The 26,421-nt window shown below is 43.1% G+C and overlaps 1 protein-coding gene across 1 annotated transcript; it reads left to right on the forward strand.

Moving 5' to 3' along the window:
- ANP32B (acidic nuclear phosphoprotein 32 family member B) lies at positions 1-26,175 on the forward strand. The gene is made up of 7 exons (XM_060100993.1): positions 1-402; positions 11,067-11,216; positions 14,425-14,547; positions 20,204-20,393; positions 23,297-23,421; positions 24,433-24,508; positions 25,725-26,175. The coding sequence occupies exons 1-7, from the start codon at positions 349-351 to the stop codon at positions 25,790-25,792; spliced, it is 786 nt and encodes a 261-aa protein (XP_059956976.1). The 5' UTR covers positions 1-348; the 3' UTR covers positions 25,793-26,175.
- The last annotated feature ends 246 nt before the right edge of the window (positions 26,176-26,421 follow it).

The raw sequence follows: 26,421 nt of genomic DNA on the forward strand, positions 1-26,421 counted from the left end.
CGCCGAGCCGAGCGGCGCCGCGCGGGGCCGAGTCGAGCCGAGCAGCCACCCGCGACGCGTCGCCGGTTTAAGCGCAGTGCGGGGCCGCGGCCGGGGGCGGCGGTAGTGAGACCTGCGCTGCGCTCCAGCCCCCTTTTCCCTCCATGGTTTCTCTCCGCTCCCGTGAGTAACTTGGCTCCGGGGGCTCCGCTCGCCTGCCCGCACGCCGCCCACCACCCGGGACCGCGCCGCCGGCCTCTGCTGCTAGCAGACCCCTTCTGACGGCCCTCGCTGCGCAGGCTGGGACGCCTCTCCCCCCTCCGCCCCCGCCGCGGAAAGTTAAGTTTGGAGAGGGGGGAAGAGAGAAACATGGACATGAAGAGGAGGATCCACCTGGAGCTGAGGAACCGGACCCCGGCAGCTGTAAGCAGAGCCCCCTTCGGGCGCCCTCTCCCCCGATGACTTGCATGTAATGGTGGCCACCTGCGGGGCCCCGATCGCGGGTTCGCCGGCCCGGCGCGGGGAAGAGCGCAGCTCGCGGGCTCGGACGGGGAAGGCGGGCGAACGCGGAGGGGGGAGCGCGCGCGCGGGGATTAACTCTTTGGCGCCCACGGGCCCCCGTGGCCGTCCGGGGAAGGCGGTGGGGTGGGGAAAGCAAACTTTGAGCTCCTCACCCGCCGGGGTCCTTTCCCGGAGGAGCGCGTGTGCGTGTGGCCGGCGGCAAGGGAGGGAGGAGGGGGTTGTGTAACGCTGGGAGCCATGTTTGCAGCCTCCCGGGACGCGCGGCCGGGCGGAGGCCCGGCCTGCCGAGGAGCCGCGCGGCCAGCCGGGGCTGGGCCCATTGCGGGCCAGGCCGGGCTCCGCGCGCCCCGGGCCGGCCGGGGAAGGGGTTCGGGCGGGGCGGGGGGGGGGCTTCTCCGGCCAGGCCTCGCGGTTGGCGCCGGCCCGGCTAGGGCAGGGGCCGAGGGGCGAGTAGGGGGCTCTTTGCCTCTGAGGGGGACGGGAAGTCCCCTCGGGCGCTGGGGGGCTTGGGCGGGCATGGCCTGGCGCGCGTGGAGCGGGGGAGGGGCGAGCTCGGGCGGCGTCGGTGGCGCAACCGCCGCCCCTCCCCAGGCCAAGTTTGAAAAAAGGATGCAGTTCCCGCCATTTTTCAAGCCTAAAAATAAAACTTTCTCCGGCATTTTTCTAGCTCCCTTTTTGCCCCCTGGGCCTTGCCCAGTCCCGGCCTCCCAGGGCGGGCCTTGCTCGGCCCGGGGCCGCCGGTGTGGCGTAGGCGGCTTCTCCCTTCCCCCGTGCCGCCGCAGCGGAGACCGGGGGCCCCTGCCTGAGAGGCTGGCCCCTCGGTGTGGGCGGGCGGCGGCGGCTCCTCGCGTCAGCCGGGGCGCGCCACAGGCCGACACAGCGCCATGTTGGCGAGCGCTCGTCTCTCTCCGCCGCGTGAGGCGGCCTGCTGGCTCGACCAGCCGAGCTCTGCCTGTCCGCACCGGCGGTGGCTGTGGGCCGCCGCTCCCCGGGCCGAGCCTGCGGCTTGTATGGTGCCCGCCTCGCCAAGGCTTGGCTCGCTCTGGCTGGAGCCGCGCGCTCCGGCCGCCGCCGACTCATCTCTTGGGCGCGCTGCCGTCTCCCTCCCCCCTTCTTAAAAGGGCAACGCCAGGCGGCCGCCTCCGCCCCGGTCGAGCGTCGGGGGTACGGGCGGGCCTCGGCTGGGATCACGGGCCGGGCGGCCTCTGCCCTCGCACGTGCTCCAGGGCCGCCGACCCAGGCCGGCACTCGCCCGCCGCGGGTGCGTGAGCGGCGGGTGGACGTGTACGAATCGGCTTTCTTTTCTCCCCTGGCCCTCCCCGCGAACTAGAGCGCCTTCCCGCGGCCGGGCGCGGGGCCATGTTTCCTGGCCCCCGGGCGGGGAGGCCGTGCCTCTGCCAGACCCCTTCTTCGGGTGAGTGGCGTCTTTTGGCCCTGGGGCAGCCTCGGCTGGCGATGGGCGCGTTTCGTGCAGTCAGGGAGCTATGGGTAACAAGTTGCCAACTTGTGGGAACTCGTCAACCGGCATTCCCTTCTGTGCATGAGGTTTTGAATCCCTGAGGTCTCCACAAATGAGGTGCCGGGTCGCTGCACCTCGTGGCCTCCCCGCTTGTCCCTGGAGGACCTCGGGAGGTAGGCGTCTCGACTTGGTGCTCTGGGTTTTTAAGGTTGAGGTTTGACCTCAGTGGTCCCTTCCGTCCATCAGTCAGACATTTTGTGTCGGCCACGTGCTAGTATATTGAACCGTTAAGCTTCTTCATACTGTAAAACTTGTAGAGTTGTGATCTCATTTTGAGGAGTTGTTAATTTAAGACGTTTGAATTATTACTGCGTAGTTCCAAATGAGGAGAATGTGGAGGAATTAGATTTAGCTAAATTTTCCAAAAGAAAAGTACACATGGGTCTTCAAAGTGCCTTAAAATCTGGAAATTGAATTCTTTGAGGGTGCATAAAGTACTCTTAAAATACTCAGCTAAGAGCACTGTTGCTCCTTCTGGGAAATACAGCTGGGCTAGTTGTATGTGGAATTTGTTCTTATATGAAATAACTAATATATTGCTTTTTAAAAACATGTATGTGCAAGCGTTAATTTTTCAAGAAATCAGCTTAAGCCTTGCCCTTTTGCCCCAAACAGGCTAGAGTCGTGTGGCTATTTAACTTACACTGAAAGGTCAGTTTGTCAGTTGCAGTATTCACATATCAGGAATTCAAAAGCCACAGGTGACTAGTGGCTACTGTATTGGACTGCGCTCTCCTACTGTAATCCACTGTTTTTTGTTTTTTAATATATGACCTTTAAAAAAATATTGACTTTTTTTAATTTAAGAAAACACATCTTTTTAAAATTTATTTATTTATTTTTGGCTGTGTTGGGTCTTCGTTTCTGTGCGAGGGCTTTCTCTAGTTGCGGCAAGCGGGGGCCACTCTTTTTTTTTTTTTTTTTTTTTTTTGCGGTATGCGGGCCTCTCACTGCTGTGGCCTCTCCCGCTGCGGAGCACAGGCTCCGGACGCGCAGGCCCAGCGGCCATGGCTCACGGGCCCAGCCGCTCCGCGGCACGCGGGATCCCCCCAGACCGGGGCACGAACCCGCATCCCCTGCATCGGCAGAGGGACTCTCAACCACTGCGCCACCAGGGTGGCCCGGGGGCCACTCTTCATCGCAGTGCGCTGGCCTCTCACTATCGCGGCCTCTCGTTGCGGAGCACAGGCACCAGACGCGCAGGCTCAGTAGCTTGGCTCATGGGCCTAGTTGCTCCGCAGCATGTGGGATTTTCCCAGACCAGGGCTCTAACCCATGTCCCCTGCATTGGCAGGCAGATTCTCAACCACTGTGCCACCAGGGAATCCCTTGACTTTTTTTTTTTAATTAATTAATTTATTTTTGGCTGTGTTGGGTCTTCCTTGCTGCACGCGGGTTTTCTCTACTTGCGGGGGGAGGCTACTCTTTGTTGCGGTGCGCGGGCTTCTCATTGCGGTGGCTTCTCCTGTTGTGGAGCACGGGCTCTAGGCACACGGGCTTCAGTAGTTGTGGCACGCGGGCTCAGTAGTTGTGGTGCACGGGCTTAGTTGCTCCGCGGCATGTGGGATCTTCCTGGACCAGGGCTCGAAGCCATGTCCCCTGCATTGGCAGGTGGATTCTTAACCACTGAGCCACCAGGGAAATCCCCAGATGGGCTTTTATTGTGAGTGTGGCTTTTTTGTTTTTATTTTATTTTGGGGTTTGAAGAAGACCCTGGTAACACTTTGCTTCTTGTGTTCTTTAGCCAAAGTACATGAGACAGACCAAGATAATAGGTTCATTTCCCTAAGGGGTGACTCATAACTATAATAATTCAGTTTTTTCTAAGTCCAAAACACCTCTTTATATCAGAGGTTTGTTCTCATAGTGGAAAAAATGGCTTAAGATGGCATTTTTAAATAATCTTCAAAAAGAACAGTGATCACTGTTTTTAAATATAGGCAAGGATAGGAAATATTTTATACAAAATATTATTGGTATTGTCAGTTATTTCGCTGAGAGCAAATTGTATAGTACTAGAACATACCATGTATACCACAGAAATTGGTGGTGGTGTCAGATGTGAGAAGAGACATGCAGTAGCAAGATATAGATATTATCTATATCTAAATTTGTAATTTAGATATATTCCAGAATTGGAGAAAATACCTGTTCTTTATGTGAGGCCCTAATCTTTCTATTATGCCAAACATGCCACTGATACGAGCCACCTCATTAACTATGAATCTAGGGGTATCTAGCCTTGATGTTAGCTCTGTTCCAGTCTTGTGTTCAAAGTTAGAAAGTCATGCAGTTCCTGTGGTTTACAATCAATGCCCCTGTGGAACACTGGTGGGCTGTATGCTAGACTGAGACATTTCATATCCCACAAGTAAGAGTAGTCTTTCCTTAGTCCCAATTTACTAAAAAAAAAATTAATTTTAAAAATAAATAACGTGAGGGGACTTCCCTGGCGTTCCAGTGGTTAACGCTTCGCGCTCCCAATGCATGGGGCACGGGTTTGATCCCTGACTGGGGAACTAAGATCCCACATGCCGCATGGTGCGGCCTTAAAAAGAAAAAAGGAAAAAAAAGACAACGTGAGAAGAACCTTTCCCCCAACTTTTGGCATTTATTGTTGTGTCTGTTGTGATGTGATTTTGAGCTCCGTGGGATATTTTAATTGGTTGCATAGCAGCTAATTGGGTTCTTTTCCTTGTATAAGGAATACAGTCTTCATTGAAGAAAAATTTGATACAGATAAGCTAAAAAAATAGTAGATATAGATAAGGAAAAATTTAAAAACCCAGAAGTCTCATGCACACCCATCCTACCATCTAGACATTCTGGTGTATAGTCCACGAGAATGTTGTTTTCTAAACTCAGATCATGCTATTAATGCATATAATATCTTGTTAAAATATAGTAAACATCTTTATCTTTCTCTGGCACAGTTTGTTATTTTACAGCCTCATTGTTAACGTCTGCATAGATCATAATTTAACCATCCCCATCAGGTGGTTAGAAGGTTTTTTACTGTTTTAAGTAGTATTGAAATGAACATTTTGTAATGTGAATCTCTGTCAAATTGCTTTCTAGAATGGTTCTCCCCACCAGTAGGGTATGAGTGTTTCCTTCCTTCATACCAACAGTTCTGCCATCCAGACACATTTGAGAACTGCTAATGTTCTATTCTACTGTCATTTTGCAAACATTATTTTAAAATAATAGTAGGGTGGAAGGTTTGAAGACTGGTTAACTCAGAAAGATGGAAATTATCAAGGGTGGCAGGAGTTACTTTCCACATTTTGGACATATTTCCACATATTTCACTTACTATAATAATCATGTATTTTCTAACAAAAAAATTGATAACTCAATGATTTTTAATCCTCTATCTTCTTTTCCCCTCTTATAACAGTTATAATTGATGATTGGGGAAGGTCACTCAACCAGTCACAGAAAATTGATTTTCTTTTTTTCTTTTTAAAGAGTAGCTAGGGGGGCTTCCCTGGTGGCACAGTGGTTAAGAATCCGCCTGCCAGTGCAGGGGACACGGGTTCGAGCCCTGGTCCAGGAAGATCCCACATGCCACAACTGCTGAAGCCCCCGTGCCTAGAGCCCTGCTCTGCAACAAGAGAAGCCACTTCAATGAGAAGCCCGCGCACCGCAACAAAGAGTAGCCCCCGCTTACCACAACTACAGAAAGCCCCCGTGCAGCAACGAAGACCCAGAACAGCCAAAAATAAATAAATTAAATTAATTTAAAAAAACAAAAGGAGTAGTTAGGGAAGTAGGAAATGAGAGCAAGTTGGAGAGGATGAAAGGAAAATTGCTTGATCTCCTATGGGGCTCCTAGCCCCAATCCCTGTAACTTGGTTGCAATATATTTCAAAATTTGCATTGAAAAACTAGAGTATCAGCTTTGCTGATAACTATCAAAAACAAAAGTTGAATAGGAAACAGTTTGGATTTTTGTCTTTAGCTCTTAAGTGTTTACCTTAAATTAACGTTTGAGAAAAAACTAGTTTAGTTGGAAGATGAGGGATGAAGAAGAGTGAATTTGGCCCCCAAAGTTAAACCATCTTTCTTCACTCAGAAAGCCTGGTTGGTAACTCTGCCTTGGACCAAATAACTCCTTGAGTTGTGCCCACAAATGTACAAGTGCCTGCCCAACCTTCCCTCCTGGGAGGATTTGGGACATAAGGAGGAAAAACTAGGGCTGCTTTTTCTTGATTAGAACTCCCATTCTGGGTCTAGATTGGGATGCCATGGCATTGTATGTCCCCCACCCCATATGCCTTCCTTTGTAAGGCAGTCTGGATCCCTTCACCCTCAAGAAGGAATTGGGGGAGAGGGGAGGCTTAGTTATCTCAAACGCTGCTGAAACAATGCCTGAGAGCAGACACCTTTTCACCAGGGTCCTGTTTAGAACTTTAGACTGGCTAGAAGGCTGCTTATGGCAGGCTTTCCAGACCTGTCATCCTTGGGCACAGCCCTAAGTGGACCCTCCTTTGGTCTCTGCTTTCTGCAGTAATTTCCCACTCTGCTCTGTGCTTGTTTGTGGCTCATCTTCTTACTGTGCCTCTGGAACTTTGTTCTGGGGTTAGCCCATTTCTTTACTACGTGCTTAGCCTTCCTGGAAAAGTCTAGGGACATGATTTCACTGCTGAGCCATACAGCCCAGTCCTTCCCTGTACTCACCCCAATATATTCTGTTGCCTCCTACTCATGGAGAAAATTAAAGGTCTCAGGTGTGCGTTCCCTGACTTCTCACTCTCCCACTTCCAAACTTACCTGCACCTATACCCATCCTATCCATCTCTTCTCCATGAAAGAGATGCCCCATCCTCAATAAGAGTAGAATAACATCTCATTTTTAATATGTATCTTTTATAATTTGTTGTCATTGAATGAGTTTTTCGTTTACTGATGATTTATATTTTTATGGCTTGTCTGCTTTTTTGTCAGTATTTCTTTTGGGGTGTTTGGTTTTTTCCTCACTTAGGGTAAAAACTATCCTCAAGAAAAAGATAACTATATGCAAATACCTAGAATTTCCATATGTCAAGAAAGGTCACAAAAAAGTGTTGAGGGATTGGTTGCCATTTTAAATAAAGAACTCAAAACTCAGAGACTCTAACATTTATATTTTTTTTCACCTAGCAATAGATTGTGAGGAAACAATCCTTATTACAAAAGAAACTTCACATAAAAAGATAGCATGGCATTATATATAATAAACTTGGAAACATGTTCATTAGGGAGGATTGTAATTTATGGTGCATCCATACACTTTAATTTTTTAGCCATTAAAAAATATTTATAATTGTGAAAATATGCTAAGTAATATTGTTTCATCTTGCTGTATTTAAAATATACAAAGACTGAAAAAAAAACAAAGTATTAAGTGACAAACAGCAATATGATTTGCATTAATGTGATTATGCTTAAGATCAGAAGGTAGGTTCTCTTCATACCCAGGTTTCCTCTGTTTCATCATCTGCTCATTCCCCTACAATCCGGACACAAACCCCAATGCCATTTTTTCTGCATTTGACAGTTGTGAAAGCTCCTTCTCATACTGGGGTATGGTGGTAACTAAAATAGACATGACCCTGCCATCATGAAGCTTGATGAAATTTCAAGGCTAGTAGTGACCTTTTTTAAAAATTATTTTATTTTTAATATTTATTTCTTTCTTTGACCCCGCTAGGTCTTAGTTGTGTCATGGGGAATCTAGTTCCCTGGCCAGGGATGGAACCTGGGCTCCATGCATTGGGAGCGTGGAGCCTTAGTCACTGGACCATCAGGGAAGTCCCTAGCAGTGACCTTTTTTTTAACCTTTACATTTTTTTAATAGATTAATCTCATCATAGAAATGTTAAATAAGGTTATGGAAAAGTCCCCCAGCCAGTCACTTTCTCTCCCTGAGAAGAATATAAGAAAGTGAATGTGTGATATGTGACATAAATGAAAACATTTAATACATTTTGTACCTTTTTCATCATACACTGTATCCTGGAAATGAGTCCTTTGTTGATGGACAGTTGCCTAATTTTTTTCAATCCTTTTTTTTCCCCCCTCAGTAACTTCTTATGCCTTATTTCGTAAACCTTTCTAGGTGTTTGAAACTAATGCTTCACCTTTGGGTACTACTGATTCCTCTCAAGTCACCTTTGCAGGATCCCCCGGGTTCCATCCTTGGTTCTCTTCCTAGGAATTCCATCTTTTCACTACTGTCTCTGCCCTGATGACTTCCAAATACAGAACTTAAAACTAGAACTCCCGTGAACTCCGGACCCTCATGTCCAGCTGCCTGGGGGTTTCACCTGGATTTCTCTTTCACCTGGACTTCTCATGAGAACTTTAAACTTGGTATTCTTCGTGGTATTCATTATATACCTGCTCTCCCCCCCACCCACCCCATCCCCAAAGCTGTTCCTTCCTATTTCCATCCAGCTACATAGTTCCCACTTCTTTAAACCAGAACCTCAATTCCTCTCCATTATTTTTCATACTTAGCAGTTAGATTTGCAGATTTGGACCACTTTAACATCTTTTTTTCCGTACCAATTTCTCCTTGATTCCTATTCGGCTATTTGGTTCAGCACACTTGTACGAACTCTTTGATGACTCTAGTTAAAGCAGAATTTTACCAGTTGAGAGAAATGTCCAAGAGGTACACCCATGGGCTGGGAGGCAAAATGGCTATCTAAATTCCTCCTTAGTTGGCTTTTGGCATATTGGTGTCATTCTGTGTGACATTTTTGGATTCTCTGTCAGATATAGTCATAGAAAACCCCCCAAATCAAATAGAAACATTTAGTTGCATTGCAGTATACTACTTAAGTTGGTGGGTGATTACAGTTGACCTTTTTTTTTTAAATGATTTGCTGGTTTTACTCTTTTTTTAAATAAATGTATTTATTTATTTATTTTTGGCTGTGTTGGGTCTTTGTTGCTGCGCCTGGGCTTTCTCTAGTTGCGACAAGGGGGGCTACTCTTTGTTGCAGTGTGCGGGCTTACTATTGTGGTGGCTTCTTTGGTTGAGGGGCACGGGCTCTAGGCGCACGGGCTTCAGTAGTTGTGGCACGCAGGCTCAGTAGTTATGGTGCATGGGCTTAGTTGCTCCGTGGCATGTGGGATCTTCCCGGACCAGGGATCGAACCCGTGTCCCCTGCATCGGCAGGCAGGTTCCCAACCACTGTGCCACCAAGGGAAGTCCTACTTTTTTTTTTTAATACAAAAGAAATACATGTTTGTAGAAAACTTAGTACAGATAGGAATAAAGTAAATAGCAAAGGTCTTTGTCATTCTCCTGCACCCTTTCCCAGAGGTTACTTTCTCAGTATTCACTATGCCCCAAGCACTACTTTCTATAACAGTTTTACTTCACAGATGAAGAAACTGAGGCACAGATAGGTTAAGTGACTTGCCTAAGGTCACACAGGTTGTGAGTGGCAAAGCCAGAATTCAACCCTAAGCATCTGTCTCTGGAGCCCAGCTCTCCTCAGTCTACCTTAAGTTTTCAGATGTGCTAATTTTCTTTTTTTTCTTTTTGCGGTATGCGGGCCTCTCACTGTTGTGGCCTCTCCCGTTGCGGAGCACAGGCTCCGGATGCGCAGGCCCAGCGGCCATGGCTCACGGGCCCAGCCGCTCCGCGGCATATGGGATCCTCCCAGACCGGGGCACGAACCCGTATCCCCTGCATCGGCAGGCGGATTCTCAACCACTGCGCCACCAGGGAGGCCCCAGATGTGCTAATTTTCATCAGAAGAGGAAAGAATGTCCGAGGTAGCTAGAGAAAAGTGGAAGGAAGGGAAGAAAGAAGCAAAAGATATAATGGGCCTGTATGCATGCTGAAAGCAAGGCTTCTGAGGAGGAAGTAGAGTAGTGAGAAGTAGTGAAGAAGCGAGCAAGAAGTTGTGGTATTATGGGTGTCCCTGACTCTCTAAATCAGTTTCCTTCTCTGTAACTGAGGGGAGGGTATGATGGTACAAAGAAAAATGAGTAAATTCTCCATAAATGTTAGCAATTGCTAGAGTAGTATCCTTGGATTTTGTATGAGAGAATGAAGATACTACTAGCCCCTATTTTCATTTTAGAACTATCAGCATCTCCTTCTCATACATGCTTGATTAATGCTATTAAACGTGTTAGATTCACTGCAAGAATGCCTTTGGCAGTTAAAACTAATTTGCATCAGTGTAAATTTATCAAAATGTGTTTAAAACTTGCAAGTTTCAGAGTCAACCACAGAGCAAGAATGGCAGTAGGGATTATCATGGTAGATATTCACACAGTAGACTTTATTAAATAATCAGTATTCACAATCTTCAGATGTGATACCTTTGGATGGATTTGAATTCTGAATTTCAGTATCTCCACATAAGGAGATTTTGTGGCCTGAAAAAGGAACCTAATGTCTAACAAGTTCTCTCCCTTAGAAATACTTTCTTACATGTAACACAAAATGATCTTTGTTTTGAATTAAGGCCTCTTGCATCTTGATCTTTTCCTAGTGTCAAAATAATCTTAGTAAAGATTAATTAATAAGACCAAAAGTAGAAATGTATAGTCCAGAAACCTGTAGCCACAATCTCTTAGTGACCTTGATGGGAAAAGTGAAGCTTTCCTCTTTTCCTTGTGTCAGTCTCCTGGGCCTTGAGGAAAACTCGGCCTAAAGGGGTTTCAGGGGTTGGGGGGGTATCTTCACTCCGCATTTGTAGTTAAAGCTGCCCCTTGCGGAACAGACTTGGGAAAAGGAATAAGGGGGATATCATTTCTTCACTTATCTCACAAGAACTGTAGTTTCGGTCTCTGGAAAGTAAAGAGTTTAAATCTTTATTTGTACCATGGTGTGACATTCCACCCTTGATATCTATTAGAATATTGTTACTAAAGGCTTAATCATTTTTCATTTATTTATAACTGACCTAGGTCTAAGTTGAGGCTGCCACTATATGTGGGTGGTTTGGTGGGTATTTATGGTTGAAGTTTTTGCATTGTTTTTTGTATTCTGCATGTTTTTTAAAGCTTTTCTTCCCCACTTTGTCACCCACAGGTTCGAGAACTTGTCCTGGACAATTGCAAATCAAATGATGGGAAAATTGAGGGCCTAACAGCTGAATTTGTGAACTTAGAGTTCCTCAGTTTAATAAATGTAGGCTTGATTTCAGTTTCAAATCTCCCCAAACTACCTAAATTGAAAAAGGTAAGTGCTTTTTCTTTAACAGTAGAAGAGAGAACCATCCTGCGGAAGGGAAAAATATATGATTCTATCTGTAAGGAAGCATTTAGTGTAGCAGAAAGCATATGACCTTTGGAACTGGGCAGATCTGGGATTGAATTCCAGCTCTAACATTTCCCTGATGGGTAAATCTTCCTCAGGTTACTTAATCTCTCTAAGACTCAGTTTCCTCATCTGTAAACTTGTAATACCACCTGACCTTGCAGAATTGCTATGATGTTTGGAAATAATACGTGTTGGGTGCTGAATAAATAGTAGTTATGAAGAATAATTATTTTGAAAATAATTTATTACTTGTTATGAATCTGTTGCTATGATGTTAACTCGTATTGTTCTTAGTATGCTCTGGTTTAAGAACCACAGGTATCTCTCCCATTCTTCGTGTTTTATGTTGATTAAGGGAGAATTGAAGTATAGACCTTTCAAATTTGTAGTCTATGTTATTTCAAACCCATTATGTAATTCTTAATGACTAGGAAGTTTAAATGTGTTGTGACTGACTGCAAGAGTTCATTTTAACAAGACTGCTGTACTTCCCTATCCTAGTTGACGGCCCATTGTTAGGGCTTTATTGGTCTAATTATAAACCATTCGCTATCCCTTCTAACAACCCACCCCCCAAAAAAAAAACAACAAACAAAAAAACCTCAGGAAAAATGTTTTTTTCATGTCCTTGCACGTTGCCCTGTCACAAAGCCCCAGAATGTCAGAACTGGAAGAAACTTAGATCTTCTAGCCTTGTTTTACAGGCACAGCAGTAGACCCAGAAAGGTACAGTAATTTGCCTAAAGCCACCCACAGAAGTGGTTAGTACTGGAACCAAAGCTAGAACCCATATCTTCCTATTTGCTAACCCAGTATCTTTTCCATTGCATACGAAAATGTTTGTGGTCATGGCAGTGTTGCAGAATTCTCCACTGTTTACCTAATCTCTTTATTAGGGAATTTAAGTTGAACCTTCATCTAAAAAAGATACACATAGAAAACTGAAATCAAATTGAGGCAAAGGACAGGTAGGCTGTTCCTGTAGCTTGCTTGCTTGAATTCTGAGAGGGACTTGTTTTTTGGTTAAGTACATGAATTAAAATCCAGAAGTGCTTTTTACTTATTTGCCTTTTATAGGTAATAAATGCTCAGGATGTCCTCATGAGTTTCAGGGTGACCCTCCTATCAGAAGGAATTCTGTTATGTTTAAATTTGTAAATTTTTTTTCTTTTTTCTGACAGGCATTTCCTTTAGAGGTTCAAGTGTAATCCTTTTATGTTTGCATAGGTTATTGTGACATTGGAAGCTCTGATAAGCCCATAAAAAACTGATGGCTTTTTAGCCTGTATCTACATGAACTTGATGCTAGCAGGTCCCTACTATGTGTTTTGCGTTCGGTTCTGCTTTCCTAGCATCCTGGTACATTTTTCTGAATTACTGTGGTCTGTGTACTATCACACTTATTCAGAAAGTCAGTGTATCAGGGAACAGTGTATCAGTATCAAATCCTTCTGAAGTCTTATTAATCACTTACCTTGTAGGGTCAGAGAGGGAGGAATAGAGATATCTGTAAACCAAACTTAAAGGCACATTGGGTGTTCTCACAGCTGATTTTCTTCCTACCCTAGAGCACAGATTGTTTTTTTTTTTTTTTAACAAGAAACAGGTTCTGAAAGAGATTTTGGTGTATAAATGTCACAGGTTTCCTAAATTTACACATTGATTTCATTTCAAAATAAATATGCCACTAAATGCTTTGGCAGATTGCCTTGTTATCTCTACTCCCTAAGATATGCATGTTGAAAGGATGTGAATACTACATATGTCGATATTCTAACCAACCAAGAGAAATTTTAGATATTTTACTGGGCTGTCCCATCAGAAGGAAAAAAATGTATTGAAATGTTGCATTTTTCTCTTCCGAAATGCTTAATAACACCAAAGCAGCAGACTTGCTGTTTTTTAAACTCATTCTTTCAACAAATATTTAAATTTTTAAAAATTCCTGTATTCTGCATCATGTACTTCATTTCATTGCATGCCAGACTAAATTGCATAAGTTGTCATGCTGTTCTAGGTACATAGCATAGGGGGGAGCACATTGAAGCTAGCCTGCCTGGCTTCAAATCATAGGTTCACCGATGTAACAGCTGTGTGATCTGTGGGCACTTATATAGTCTCTTCATAGTTCATTTTTGTCATCTGTAAATGGGGGTAATAATTCTACCTACCCCATAGGGTGATTGTGAGATCAAATGAGTTCATGGATTTCTAGTGCTTTGAACAGTGCCTGAAGTACTATGTAAGGGTTAGATACAGTTACCATTGTTGTTGGCAGTTAAAAGAGAATTGAAACTAGCTGTCTGGCCTTAGTTTTCTTCATCTGCAAAATGAAGAGTTTGAATTAGATGCTCTCAGCCATCTTATTTTTCCAGGCTCCAATTTCTTTCACTCTAAGAGTCCAGTATTCCTTGGTGAAGGCTTGTTCCTTCATTGGCATACCACTTGCTGTGCTACTTGACCTGCAGCTAAGAAATTAGAGTGGGTTCTTACAAAGGCTAGTGCCAGGTTTGTGCGAGAAGTGTCCTCTGGGGAGTTGGTTTCGTCGGCCCTGAAGCTGTTGCCCCAGTCCCTTTTTCCAAAGTCATGGAGCTTCTTTAAGAGCTTGTACCATTCCTGTAGCCTTCAGAGCAACATTCCCTGGTGGCTTCCAGATGTAGAACTCCATGGCGAGCCAGCACTGAACAGAACCCGATTAGGTTTCAAGCAGGCATTGTGAGCTTTGCTTGGCACACAGAATAGCTGCTTAGAATGCACAGACCATTTACCCTTCCTGGCAGGTATAGAGTATTACAACTTCTCAAAGAATTCTCATTTGCTTTGACCCACTTTTGAGGTTAGAAAATGTATTTGCTGATGTTAGGGGCCAGCAAAATGTTATAATTAGCAGCTGGTTAAGAAAATACAACTCTTCTAATCCTAACATGTCTCTCCTTCCCAGAAGTGTTCCTGGGATCTGTAAACTACTTATTTGGGTTTAATCAAACAAAATGAACACACCTGCCCTAATAAAAACTAGCAATCATTTGATCTTGGTGTTTGAGAACTGTATTTGTTATTTATAACACTTTAATGATATGTGTTTCTCTGTGTGTATTTGTATGCTGTGTGCATTTTCTCTTAACAGCTTGAGCTCAGTGACAATAGAATCTTTGGAGGTCTGGATATGTTAGCAGAAAAACTTCCAAATCTTACACATCTAAACTTAAGTGGAAATAAACTGAAAGATATCAGCACCCTGGAACCTTTGGTAAGTAATCAGGAATTTGAAAACCAGGACTTATTGGTCATTTTCATTTTCATATTTCTTTATTGTGAGGGAAAGAATTGGAAATAATAATTGACTGAGAAAATTGTGGTTTTTTATAGTACTTCTTATAGAAAGAGTCCAGTTTTAAAGAATCAGGGCCTCTTTAGTTATACGTGTTCCTGTGACTTTGTTCTCCCTCCCTTATTATTGTGGTAGCTTCCTTCAAAGGGGAATTCTTTTCTTTTTTGTCCTTTTTAAATGTCATGTATTAACTATAGCCTTAAACATTTATCTTAAAATTGTTTCCCCAGACTGGCCAGACTGTTCTATATTATACTTTTACAGAAAAGGCTGTTTATATTGGGTGACATATCTGATCTGTAGATGGAACAGGCCAAGGGCAGCTCCAATGAGTTTTAGGTCTTCTAATTCATGATCTTGTGCTGTAGCTGGATCACTGTTGCCTAAAGTTTTGCATGGGAACCTCCAAATTCTCCTCAGTCTTACATACTGGGATAAGCTATGGAAAGTTAAGTGCCAGTTGGGTTACAGACTTGCTGTGTGACCTTGGGCAAATTGCTTCTTCTCTCTGGGCCTCAGTTTCCTCACTTATGAAGCAGGAAGGATAATAATCCCTGCCTAACTTACCTCACTTAGGAGTTCTGAGAATAAAATAAGGTAATGCGGGCCTCCCTGGTGGCGCAGTGGTTGGGAGTCCGCCTGCCGATGCAGGGGATACGGGTTCGTGCCCCGATCTGGGAGGATCCCATATGCCGCGGAGCGGCTGGGCCCGTGAGCCATGGCCGCTGGGCCTGCGCATCCGGAGCCTGTGCTCCGCAACGGGAGAGGCCACGACAGTGAGAGGCCCGCATACCGCAAAAAAAGAAAAAAAAAATAAGGTAATGCACTTATTTTGCTTTGTAAGTTGGGAAGCTGTGTTAATGGGGGTCCAGTCTAGTGGAACTTGTAGTGACCAGAAAAGAGCTTCTGGAGGCAGGGGTTAATGCAGTGTAGGGGGTAGCCCCATAGCCTGTTCTCTTTGGCTGCCACCTGGAAATTCCTATGATTTCAAGATTGTTAAATGACTTTTTCCCCTAAATATGACATTCTATTTATAGAAGTAGAATTCTATTTTAATAAGGCTAATGGAACTCAAACTTGTTTCGTATCACCCAGAGAAGTTTGTGGCAGCTTTCTGGGTTTTTGTTGTTTTTTTTTCTGTTATACATAAAGTCAGTATTTCCATCTGACTTAATGTGCAAACATTAATTGGGAGAGGGGCTATACAGCAGATAGGAGCTGTCTTTCAGGATCCAGCAGAGCAGAACCCAAGAAGATAAGGCATCCTTCTGCTATCTCTATCTTTTCTGATATCACAATATATTAAATATTTGCACTTCATATCATTTGTACAGAATGTGCTGTTGATATTTCAAGAGAAGATAGAGTTAAATTATGACTTTTAATAAAGAGGATTTCCTGCTAAAACTATAGGGTCTTTTCCCTCCTAATAGTAATTGAGGCTCTGTTCCAGTGTAGATCTAGTCACTGTTTACCGAGTCCCTTTGTTTTTATGTTTCATTAAGTAGACCACATTTAGCTCATTTCTCATAAATGTTGCGAGCCTGTTGTTCACCTTTGCTCCATGAATTTTGTCCCTTTTTTTCTGTTACCAGTTCACTCAGATACTTGGGCTCCCTCCTTTTTCACTAGTTCTGTTTTCCTCCAAATCAATCCCCATTTCCAATGTTTAAGCAAACATTTATTGCAGTTTGCTTTATTCAAGGATGTTAACATTTGCCCATTGTATCCTCATGTAATGCAAAGAAGAGGGAATGTCCTCCTTTTAGAAATGAGGAAACCAAGTTTAATTACTCAGCAGCTGCAGAATAAATGGCGAGTAGGGATTCAAATCCAAGTCCACCATTCTTTCCACTGCCCCTGGGACCTGTTCTTCTCTTTTTAACCTATAAATTTATTCCATACCCAAATTGACCTAAGCTGGGAGTTCCAACGGGAGCACTAAATTAAGTGCTGATGGTCTCCCAGTCCCATGGGGTACTCTAAGCCTTTATTGTTTGTGTTAGTGACAGGCTATCAATTTAGGGTCATTGTAAGCACAGGAACCCCTTCTCTGTAGAACAGAGCACCGGGCAGTACCTTTCCACGCTAAACCACTGGCCATTGCCTAATTCTCCTGGCAGCCTTAGTCGTCTTTGATGTTTCATCAGAAGCTTTTGTCCGTGTCCTAGCATTCAGAGGCAGAGCAGAAGCAAACGTTGTGTGGGAATTGTTCCTGACCTGGTCAGTGATTGATTAGGGCCCTTTGATGGCTATGGAAGTCTCAATCCCCTGGGGCAATGAAGTATGAGAAAAATAATTATTATAATATGTACCATTTTTGGAGGATCTGCTATGTAGTATACACTGTAGTGGTTGCTTTATGTATGTTATCTCATTAGTAATCCTTAACATTTCTATAAAATGGATAGAAATAGCATGGCCCTCATTTTACACATGAGGAAGCTGAGGCTTAGGAGAGGCTGAATCCCTTGTCCAGAGTCACACACTTGGCTAGGGAGTGACAGAGCCACAATGCCACACGCCCACGGCTGTCTGGGAAAGGCTGAGCTCCTACCATTCTCCTGAACTTTCTATTCAGATTCCTGGGGGCGCTAAGTGGGTCTCCTGACATTATAACTTCAGGATAAATAAAACTGTAGGAGAAGGTGAAGGGGGGAAATGTTGGGTCCATTTTGACTTCTGAAAGTATTCTTCAGTGGGGAAAACACCATCCTCATCCTCATCAACCACATACATTTTGAACACCGTCTACGTTGAGCCCAGTTCTTACAGTCAATGCAATGATTGTGAATGCCTCTGCTTACTACAGGGACATTAATCGAGAGACAAAGAAGGCATCAATTCAAACTTCCTTGGACACCTTTTTTAAGAGACCTGGGCCATCCAAACCATCCCCCAAAGCCCTTCTAAATTCTAAGAAGGCAAGCAAAATTATTGTTAATAAAATGTTTAATGTTTATTATGGCTAGCCTATTAGTTTTAGGCCAAATTTCTGAAATGGTAGAGTTGTGGGGTTTTTTTTTTGTTGTTGTTGTTGTTTTAAGCAGTATTTACACATTACATTGGGATCCTGAATAATCTGTGTGTAGTGTATTTTGGGCCTTAAGCACAATTTTACTGCTTTAAACAATTCTAGAGTCCTACAATTATTGGGGGTTTTGTTGTTTATTTGCTTTCACTTCGTTTTCTAGCATACTGTTTGGCATGTCCGAATTATTCATAATGGGTCCTTTCTGAAGAAGTAGGAAAAAATGTTACAGATTCAGAGTTGCAGAAACAGGAAAGCCTTGGAGGCCCTGTGTACTAGGCTAGTTGATAGAATTAGAAAACGGGCTTGGGGCACTGTTGAACATTAAAGATCTGGAGTTGTATGTATTTTTGCACATCCATTCCTAGGAAATAATGTTGAACAGTAAATGGCTCATTCCTTTGAGTGAAGAATTTATACTGAGCCTCTGGGAAAGCTGCCTAAATATATTCATGGTTCTATCTTAGCTGGTATAGAGTCAACCTTTCTGTGAAGAGAAGAGAGTTCTACAGTTGTCTGGGGTGGTATTTCAGCATTTTTTTTCCTCTTTGTCAAGAAGTCATACCTGGGCTTCTGGGGGTCAGGGGCTGTCCAGTAGGGAACCTAATCTGAAAGCTACATGACAGAAAAGCAGTTCTCCCTATGATCAGAAGGGCTGGGGACAGCTTTCTTAAGACCTCAGTGTGACTTACATAAGCACATTATTGGATCAGTGTGACAGCTTTCTTAAGACCTCAGTGTGACTTACATAAGCACGTTATTGGATCCACAAAGCTCTTGGATCACTGTACATTGGTGTTTTGAGGAGTACATTTGCCTGTTGCTGTAACACTGTTCTGTGTTCCATGCTTGGCTTCTTGTTCCCAAGGGCTGTTCAGTGAGAATAAAACCAGTGTGGGAACCTCTTTGATCAGGAGGACGAAGATTTGTGAGTGCAGGGATCATCAACCCCTTCCTTTAAAGGACCAGATAATAGCTCTTCTAGGCTTTGTAGGCCATGCAGTCTCTGTCACAACTACTCCACTTTGCCGTTTGTAGCATAAAAGAAGCCATACATAATACATAAACAAGTGAGTGTGGCTGTGTTCCAGTAAAACTTGGTTTACAACTACGGGAGGCAGGCCGGAGTGGGCCAGCCAGCTGTCATTTGCCAAGGCCTGCTTTAGAGCACAGATTTTCAAATGATTTTGTAACTCCCAAGAACTACACAGATACCTCAAGTCCTGCAGACAAGGTTTTGTTTCATCTTTGTTTCTTCCCAGGTCCTTGTGAATGTTGAAATAGATTTCCCAATAAAACATCGAAGTCTTTAAACATCAACATTTATTTTTTTGCAACTTGCTTCATACAGAGATCCTCTCAGTAATTTTTTAGAGAATGGCAAACTTTTCTCTTGACTCAGAACCATTAAAAGTTAAATTTATGAAGCCGTATATCCATATGCCCCCCCAAGCCCCTATTTTAAAAGGCACCAGGCCTCACAGTACCTCACATTTTGCGTTTACTCTTTATCGGTTTGCCCCCTCTTCTGCTCCCTGTGAGGGTCTGTTGTCACTTTCTGTTGCTGTCTCCTTACTTGCCTGTAATACTAACTCTGCCCTCCCAGTCTCTTAATTCACCCTTAATGAAAACTTAATAGACCTGGCATTGAAATACTAGTACACTGATGTAATAACAAATGAAGATCTGATTAGAATACGTGGACATTTTCCTATTCGCTTTGGTTGCTCAGAAGACTTCTTGGGCCAAGTTTTTAGATCTTAACTGTTTTAGATAGATGAGACTGAGGTTTCAAACAGAGAGGTATTACAACAAAACTTCAAGGTATGGTAAAATCAGAAGAGTTTTACATCAGAAAGTTCTGGTAATAGTGTCAATCTTTCCCCCCAAAATTAAAATAGAAGAAAAGAGTGTAAAGTTTCTCTACTTTTGAAGTTTCAACTCTGAGTCCCCCTTCTTTTCCCCCAGCTTGCACTGACTCCTGTCTTCCCAGAAAAGATCTGCATCACCACACTTTGTGCTTTACTAGGTTCTGTTCTCGAGTGTTTCCCATCTATGTCCCCAAGTAGAAATGTCAGGGATCTTGATGTTGATTGATTTGATTGAAAATTTTTTTCCCTTCCTATTCTACCACCCCAGAGCACTGAAGACTGACTGCTTGATAACCCAGCAGGTTCTTATTGGTCATTTGATTACTCAAACATTAAAACCTAGTTTTGAACCAAATTTGTTAAAGTCTCTGTTTTGTCTCATATTGTAAAAAGATCCAGTTTTAATATTTCAAATTCATATTTCTTAAGACTATTCATACTGCCAAAATAAAACAGTTCTCTGAGAGGATAGAGGTAGAAGGGAAGGACTAATTAAAAATCTAGTGACCTAATATAAAGGTTGCAAAGGACTTGAAATGTTTTCCTGTGTACAAGGCTGAGTAGGTAGCAGCTAATTGAATTCAGAGCCTAGAATTTTACCTCTTTAGGAGATGGGTTTTGTTGCTTATGTTCCTTTGGTTTAGTAGGTATGTTTCTTGATCCTTTTCCTCAGAAAAAGTTGGAATGTCTGAAAAGCCTGGATCTGTTTAACTGTGAGGTTACGAACCTGAATGACTACCGAGAGAGTGTCTTCAAGCTCCTTCCCCAGCTGACCTACCTGGATGGCTATGACCGAGAGGATCGTGAAGCCCCTGACTCGGATGCCGAGGTGGATGGTGTGGATGAAGAAGAGGATGATGAAGGTGAGTGGGCACAAAGCAACGTGCAGTGAACTTAATTTCTGCTTTCCAAAGGTCCTGATTAGGCCACTGAATGCTCTTGCTATTGAGAAAAATAATTTATATCCATGCATGTAGGCGTTCTGTTAAATTTGAAACTCTTAGGGCATTGAAGTCTTCAAATGATCAAAATAGAAAAAGGTTTGCTAGCTAATTAGTCTTGAATTTGGAGCCTAGAGATCGTAGACTGCTTCAGTCCATTTTTTGAAGTACTTGTGGTTTATGGTTTACTAAAAGGACCATTGCCTCTGGTCTCCTGCCTTTCTCCTAGCTGTTTCCCTTTCTTGGCTACTGCCTACTTACCCTTACCAACTCGGCTTTGTCAACACTTCCGGGAAGCATTTTATGATGCTGGAGACCTAGGTCCTTGTATGTGCCAGAGCATCCCCTCGCTTACCTCTTTCGTAGCACTTGTCACTCTGCTATTCTTGTCCCTTCAAACTATGCTATGATTACCTTCTTTTTTTAAAAAATTAATTTACTTATTTGGTCACGTCGGGTCTTAGTTGCGCCACGCAGGATCTTTTGTTGCGGCATGCCAGCTCTCTAGCTGTGGCTTAGTTGTCCCACGGCACGTGGGATCTTAGTTCCCCGACCAGGGATCGAACCCTCGTCCCCCACATTGGAAGGTGGGTTCTTAACCACTGGACCACCAGGGAAGTCCCTATGATTATCTTCTTATCTCTTTATTCACAGGGCCTAGCGCTTGGTAGGTACTTGGTACATGTTTTTTACATTCAAATATAAATATCTTTCCTGCTTCGATATATGACTATAGAGTTTTAAAAGGTAATGATTTGAAAGCACTATGTGCTGGATTCCATTTTTCATTAATGAAGGAAATTTCTAGCTATAACATGGAATTAGAATATACTTTTTATTTTTGACTTTTTTAAATAATAAATTTATTTATTTTTGGCTGCATTGGGTCTTCGTTGCTGCGCGCGGGCTCTCTCTAGTCGAGGCGAGCGGGGGCCACTCTTCGCCGCGGTGTGCGGGCCTCCCATTGCGGTGGCCTCCCTCGTTGTGGAGCACGGATCAAGGCACGCAGGCTCAGCAGCTGCGGCACACGGGCCCAGCTGCTCCGCGGCATGTGGGATCCTCCCAGACCAGGGCTCGAACCCGTGTCCCCTGCGTTGGCAGGCAGATTCTTAACCACTGCGCCACCAGGGAAGCCCCTATTTTTGACATTTGAGCAAGGTTTTTTACATCCTGTTATCTTTAAGAATCTTTGTATATTTTCTACCCAAACTATCCCTCCTGATCAGCTTGTGCTTTCCTTGCACAGTGACTTGTTTACTCTGAGTCACTCTTAGGATAAAAGGTTTCTCACCTGAGTGGCTTAGAGGAAGCAGAGCTAGTAGTGATCACATCAGTCAGCGTGAAGAAAACTTATTCTCCTGGAATTCCTGATGTTGCTAGAATTTGCAACATTACTGTATTTGAAGCATTATTTTCAATATCTCTTTAAAGATGAAAGTTTATAAGACAGAAATGGTTAAGAAAAGTGGAGAACATCATCAGGCACCTCGGTTGCAATTAGCGGGGTAGTACTCTGGAAGAATTTTACAGTTTTGTTTTGCAGCAGGTTTGAGACAAGGCAAAAAGAGATGGGATGTTAGATGGTAAAGTGGACGCTGAATAGGATGTTTCATCTTGTTCCAAATGTTTACATCACTTAGTCCCTTCATTGCTGGTTCTCAGTTTTTCTTAAAAACCAGTCTAGTTGTCCGTATTTAAGTCCACCTTAAATGGGTTGAGCAGCCACCCATGTGCAGGAGCCTGTAAAGAAAATTCCTTGGAGAGTGGAAGGCAGTTCTTGAGAGCAAGATCAGTCAGGCAACAAGTATTTGAGAATTTCCCATGTGCCAGGCTTTTAAAACTATCTAAAAATAGTTTTAAGAAAAAACAAACATGGTTCCTGTCCCTTGGAGCTTACTGTCTACTAAGAAGAGAAATGTTAAGTAATCATAACTAAATAACTAATCACAAGTGAGCAAAGTGTGTGGTAATGGAGAAGCACCAGGTGTGTGAGAGCATAGGAGCTGAGACTGGGGGTCTGGCAAGTTGGCCTGAGGAAGTGATGTTTAACTGAGACTCAAAGATTGAGCCAGTGTTAGCCACACAGAAAAGAAAGGGAAGAGCATGTGGGGTCCGGAGGCAGGAGAGAGCACAGTGAGCTCCAGGACCTGGAGAGGTAAGAACTAGTTGATGAGAGGCCTGCACCAAATGGAGTAGAAACACAGGACACAGGTGCCTTTCAGCCTGCCTGGCTACCACCACTACCCCCACCCCCATCCCCATCATGGGGTTATTATGGGTGTTTCCCAGGTTCCTGATTTGCACAGCTGGTTTGTGGTGGTACCCTTACCCCAGAGAAGGAGGTTGGTGGGTCTTTTTTGGGTTTTTGTGTGTGTGTGTGACTTTTTACTATGGAGAATTTCAGACATAGACAAAGGTAGAAATAACAGTAAAACTAACTTTAACTTTCATGTTCCCATGACTGAGTTTCAGCCGTGATCTGTTCACGCCTGATATTATTTTACACACACACACACTCCTACCCACTTCTCCCCTTCCTTATTTTGAAGCACATCCTAGGCATTGTATCATTTCATCGGTAAGTATTGTAGTGTACACTTGGTCCGCCAGGACTCCTGGCCTCTGGATTTTCTGGGGCTCAGGTCAAAGGGACTGAGCCTCAGCAACTTGCAAGAAAGGAGGTGACTGTGGTTCGTGGTTTTCCCTGACATTGGTGTGGCCCAGCATTTGTCCTGTGGACCAACCCAAAGCTCCCCACCACCTGAGTAGGTGTACCTTGTGAGACACACAGGGTATTTGATGTATTCCTTTTGGACTGTTTTCAGAAGGAGAAGATGAGGACAAGGAGGAGGATGAGGATGGTGAGGAAGAAGAGTTTGATGATGAAGAGGATGAAGATGAAGACGAAGATGTAGAAGGGGAGGAGGATGAAGATGAAGTCAGTGGGGAGGTCAGTGCACTTCTTGCTACCCTGCTTCCCATTTGTAATTAAAATAAAAGTGTGGATTGTTTAAAAAAGAAGAGTCTTCTGAAGAAATTAGTATACTTGTAAATAGACTAATAGTGATCTGATGAATTTAGCTCTTGTCCCCCTTTTAGAAAATACTAAATAGAATACTTCCTGAATGCTAACTAAGCAGTGCTTGGCTCTGCAGAATAAGTTTTGACCCTTTAACTTTGGGAGGCAGCAACAAGAGCATTCAGTACGGTGAGAAAACTGGAAACATTGAGAACTGATGGGATGTCCTCCCCTTTGTTGTATTGAAGTGAAGGGTATGTTTACCAAGTCTGAACTTGTATATCCAGCTTAATGCAGTAAATGCATTATGTACCTGCTGTGTTAAAGAGTTGAGGATGAAAAGTTGAAGAAAAATGTGGTCCTGCTCTGAAAGAGGCAGGTAGTCTAATTTATGGGACAAGCAGTAATAACAGTTATCTCTGAGGAGCTGAATACCATAGAAGGATAGGAGAAAGGAGTGACTTTGGCCCTAAAGGGGACTTGTGAATACAGGCCAAGAAAATTAGACATCATCAAAAAAAAAAAAAAAGTTCTTTTGTAGTACAAATGTAAGGCTGAGCATTTGTATAATCTCATAGGTGTCTAATGAAGTTAAGTTTCTGAAAGGAACTTTTTATAAGAAAGGGAATATGGAAGTCTTTGTCCAACCTGCTTTGAAGTTTTTAAAATTATTTCTGTAGTTATCCATTGTAAGTTGTATACTAATTAAAGATGTCTTTAATTAGTCTTCAATTAATGCTTACTTCTGAAAAGCAATTTTTAATTAAGCTCATTAATTTAAGAAAAACCAACAGTTCTCACTATATTAAAGTAGATAAAAGTAACGTTACAGTTTTCTCTTTGAATGAACTGTTAAATTTAATTGACAATTCTTGTTTTTCTTCGTACTTCTTAACTTGGCAGAATTAATCTAATAATGATATGCTATTTACCATTCTTTAGGAAGAAGAATTTGGACATGATGGAGAAGTTGATGAAGATGAAGATGATGATGATGAAGATGAGGATGAGGATGAAGGTGGGTTAATGCGTGCATTTTTGGTCCCTGTCAGTTAAAGATCAAGGGAAATGTCCATTAATTTAGAATTTGAAATCACTGAGAAGAAAATAAAATGCCTTTGGCCCTGGTGGTCTTCAGAAGCACTTGTAAACTCCCATTAGTGTGTGTGTACTGGTTCACCCACCTGCTCTACAGCAGTTAGTAGTGCCTGTATGAGGATAGGCAGCCCCGGCCTCAGTCCCCACATGTTGTGTCTTTAGACCCCATTGTTTGTGTTACTGTTAGGCATGAGATTTCTGTGTTCGGAATTTTTTCATTAAAAAAAAAATCTTAATTGGATTGTAATCTTTGCAGGGTAGATAAATAGCACCTTTCTAGTTTTATTGGTGTTATTCCTTTCCCCACCACAACCAAAACCAGTGAAACATCTGTTTATTTATTAGAAAGTAGATTCTAACATTTGTGTAAGTTTCAGAGTACTGGGTTGGTTGCTGTGCTTTCTGTTGGTTCATACTTTCTCAGCAGCATCTTCTCTGTGCAAGTCACAGGACTAAAATTACTTTGGATACAACATTGATTAGGACCTGGTCTGCCTTCAGGGAGCTTTTTGGAACACAATTGAATGCAGATTTAGCTAATTTCATTAAAGTAGCAGTGAGTTTTTACTAGTTGAAAAAACAGAACGATGTGTAGGTCTCTGTGTCTCAAATGCTTAAGGAGTCTGAGAAATCTCTTGTTAGTTAATATAAACGTGCAACAGTTTGAGTCTTGCCAAGTTCTAGGCTAAATACTTCGTGCTATTTCATTTAATCCTCAGAATAACCCTATGGAGTCAGTGCCATTGTCCCCATTTTACAAATGAGGAAATAGGCTTAAGGAGCTCCGGAGTCCTTGCTATTTATTTTAATAACTGCTAATGTCTGATTTTGGTGACCAACAAGTGTAAGAAAAATAAACATTTGGTTAGACAGCAACTTAACTTGAGAAAACTGAGTTAACTTTGCTGTGATTTGAGATGCTGCTGTGCATTTTACCCTTCTTGGTTCCGCGGCTACTATTTATGCTTCTTAGAATTAAAACTTCTTAATTAACAACCTATCGTTTGATCAAGCTTTTACATCATTTTTTATCTCCCAACCGTTAAAAAATTCATTGTTGTTACCTCTGTTAGCAATAATTAGGCAAAGTAAATGCCTTTCCAGTTGTCTCAAAATGAATTTTTATTATTGTACAGAAGAGGAAGAAAGCGGGAAAGGTGAAAAGAGGAAGAGAGAAACAGATGATGAAGGAGAAGATGATTAAGACCCCAAATAACCTGCAAAAAAAGAACTGTTCAGTATTGGTTGGACTGCTCACGTGGATTTGGTAGCTGTTTAAAAAAAAAAAAAAAGTAGCTGTGATACAAACCCCAGGACACCCACCCACCCAAAGAGCCAAAGAATAGTTCCTGTGACATTCCGCCTTCCTCCATTTAGTCCCTCTTGGAAATCCACCACCAAGCTTGGGGACTTCACCCCAACAAAATTGTAAGCATTGTTAGGTTTTCGTGTAAGAGTCTTGCTGTAGCGTGGATAGCCGTGATTGGTGAGTCAACGGTCCGTGGCTGCCAGTTACACTGAGATTGTAACAGCATTTTTACTTTCTGTACAACAAAGAAGCTTTGTAAATAAAATCTTAACATTTTGGGTCTGTTTTTTCATGCTTTTCTTTTCTTTTTAATGAAAATTTTTTTACATTAGGACATTTTATGTGACAACTGCCAAAAAAGTATTTTTAAGAATTTAAGTGAAATAAACACATTCCTCTTTGGTAAAGCCTAGTTGTATGCTTACATTTGTAATTTAAGACTTTGATTGTAAGCCTGTATTGAAACACACTAAAGAACTGGTTTCTTTGGTGTTTTTATATTAGTGGTTGTTGAGGGGAAATAC

Source organism: Mesoplodon densirostris, chromosome 6 (genome assembly GCF_025265405.1).
Source record: "Mesoplodon densirostris isolate mMesDen1 chromosome 6, mMesDen1 primary haplotype, whole genome shotgun sequence".
Classification (NCBI taxonomy): domain Eukaryota; kingdom Metazoa; phylum Chordata; class Mammalia; order Artiodactyla; family Ziphiidae; genus Mesoplodon; species Mesoplodon densirostris.

Coding starts and splice junctions, on each gene's coding strand:
- ANP32B (XM_060100993.1), top strand. CDS start 349: ATGGACATGAAGAGGAGGATCCACCTGGAGCTGAGGAACCGGACCCCG. Junction 403..11,066: donor GGAACCGGACCCCGGCAGCT/GTAAGCAGAGCC, acceptor TGTCACCCACAG/GTTCGAGAACTTGTCCTGGA. Junction 14,548..20,203: donor TCAGCACCCTGGAACCTTTG/GTAAGTAATCAG, acceptor CCTTTTCCTCAG/AAAAAGTTGGAATGTCTGAA.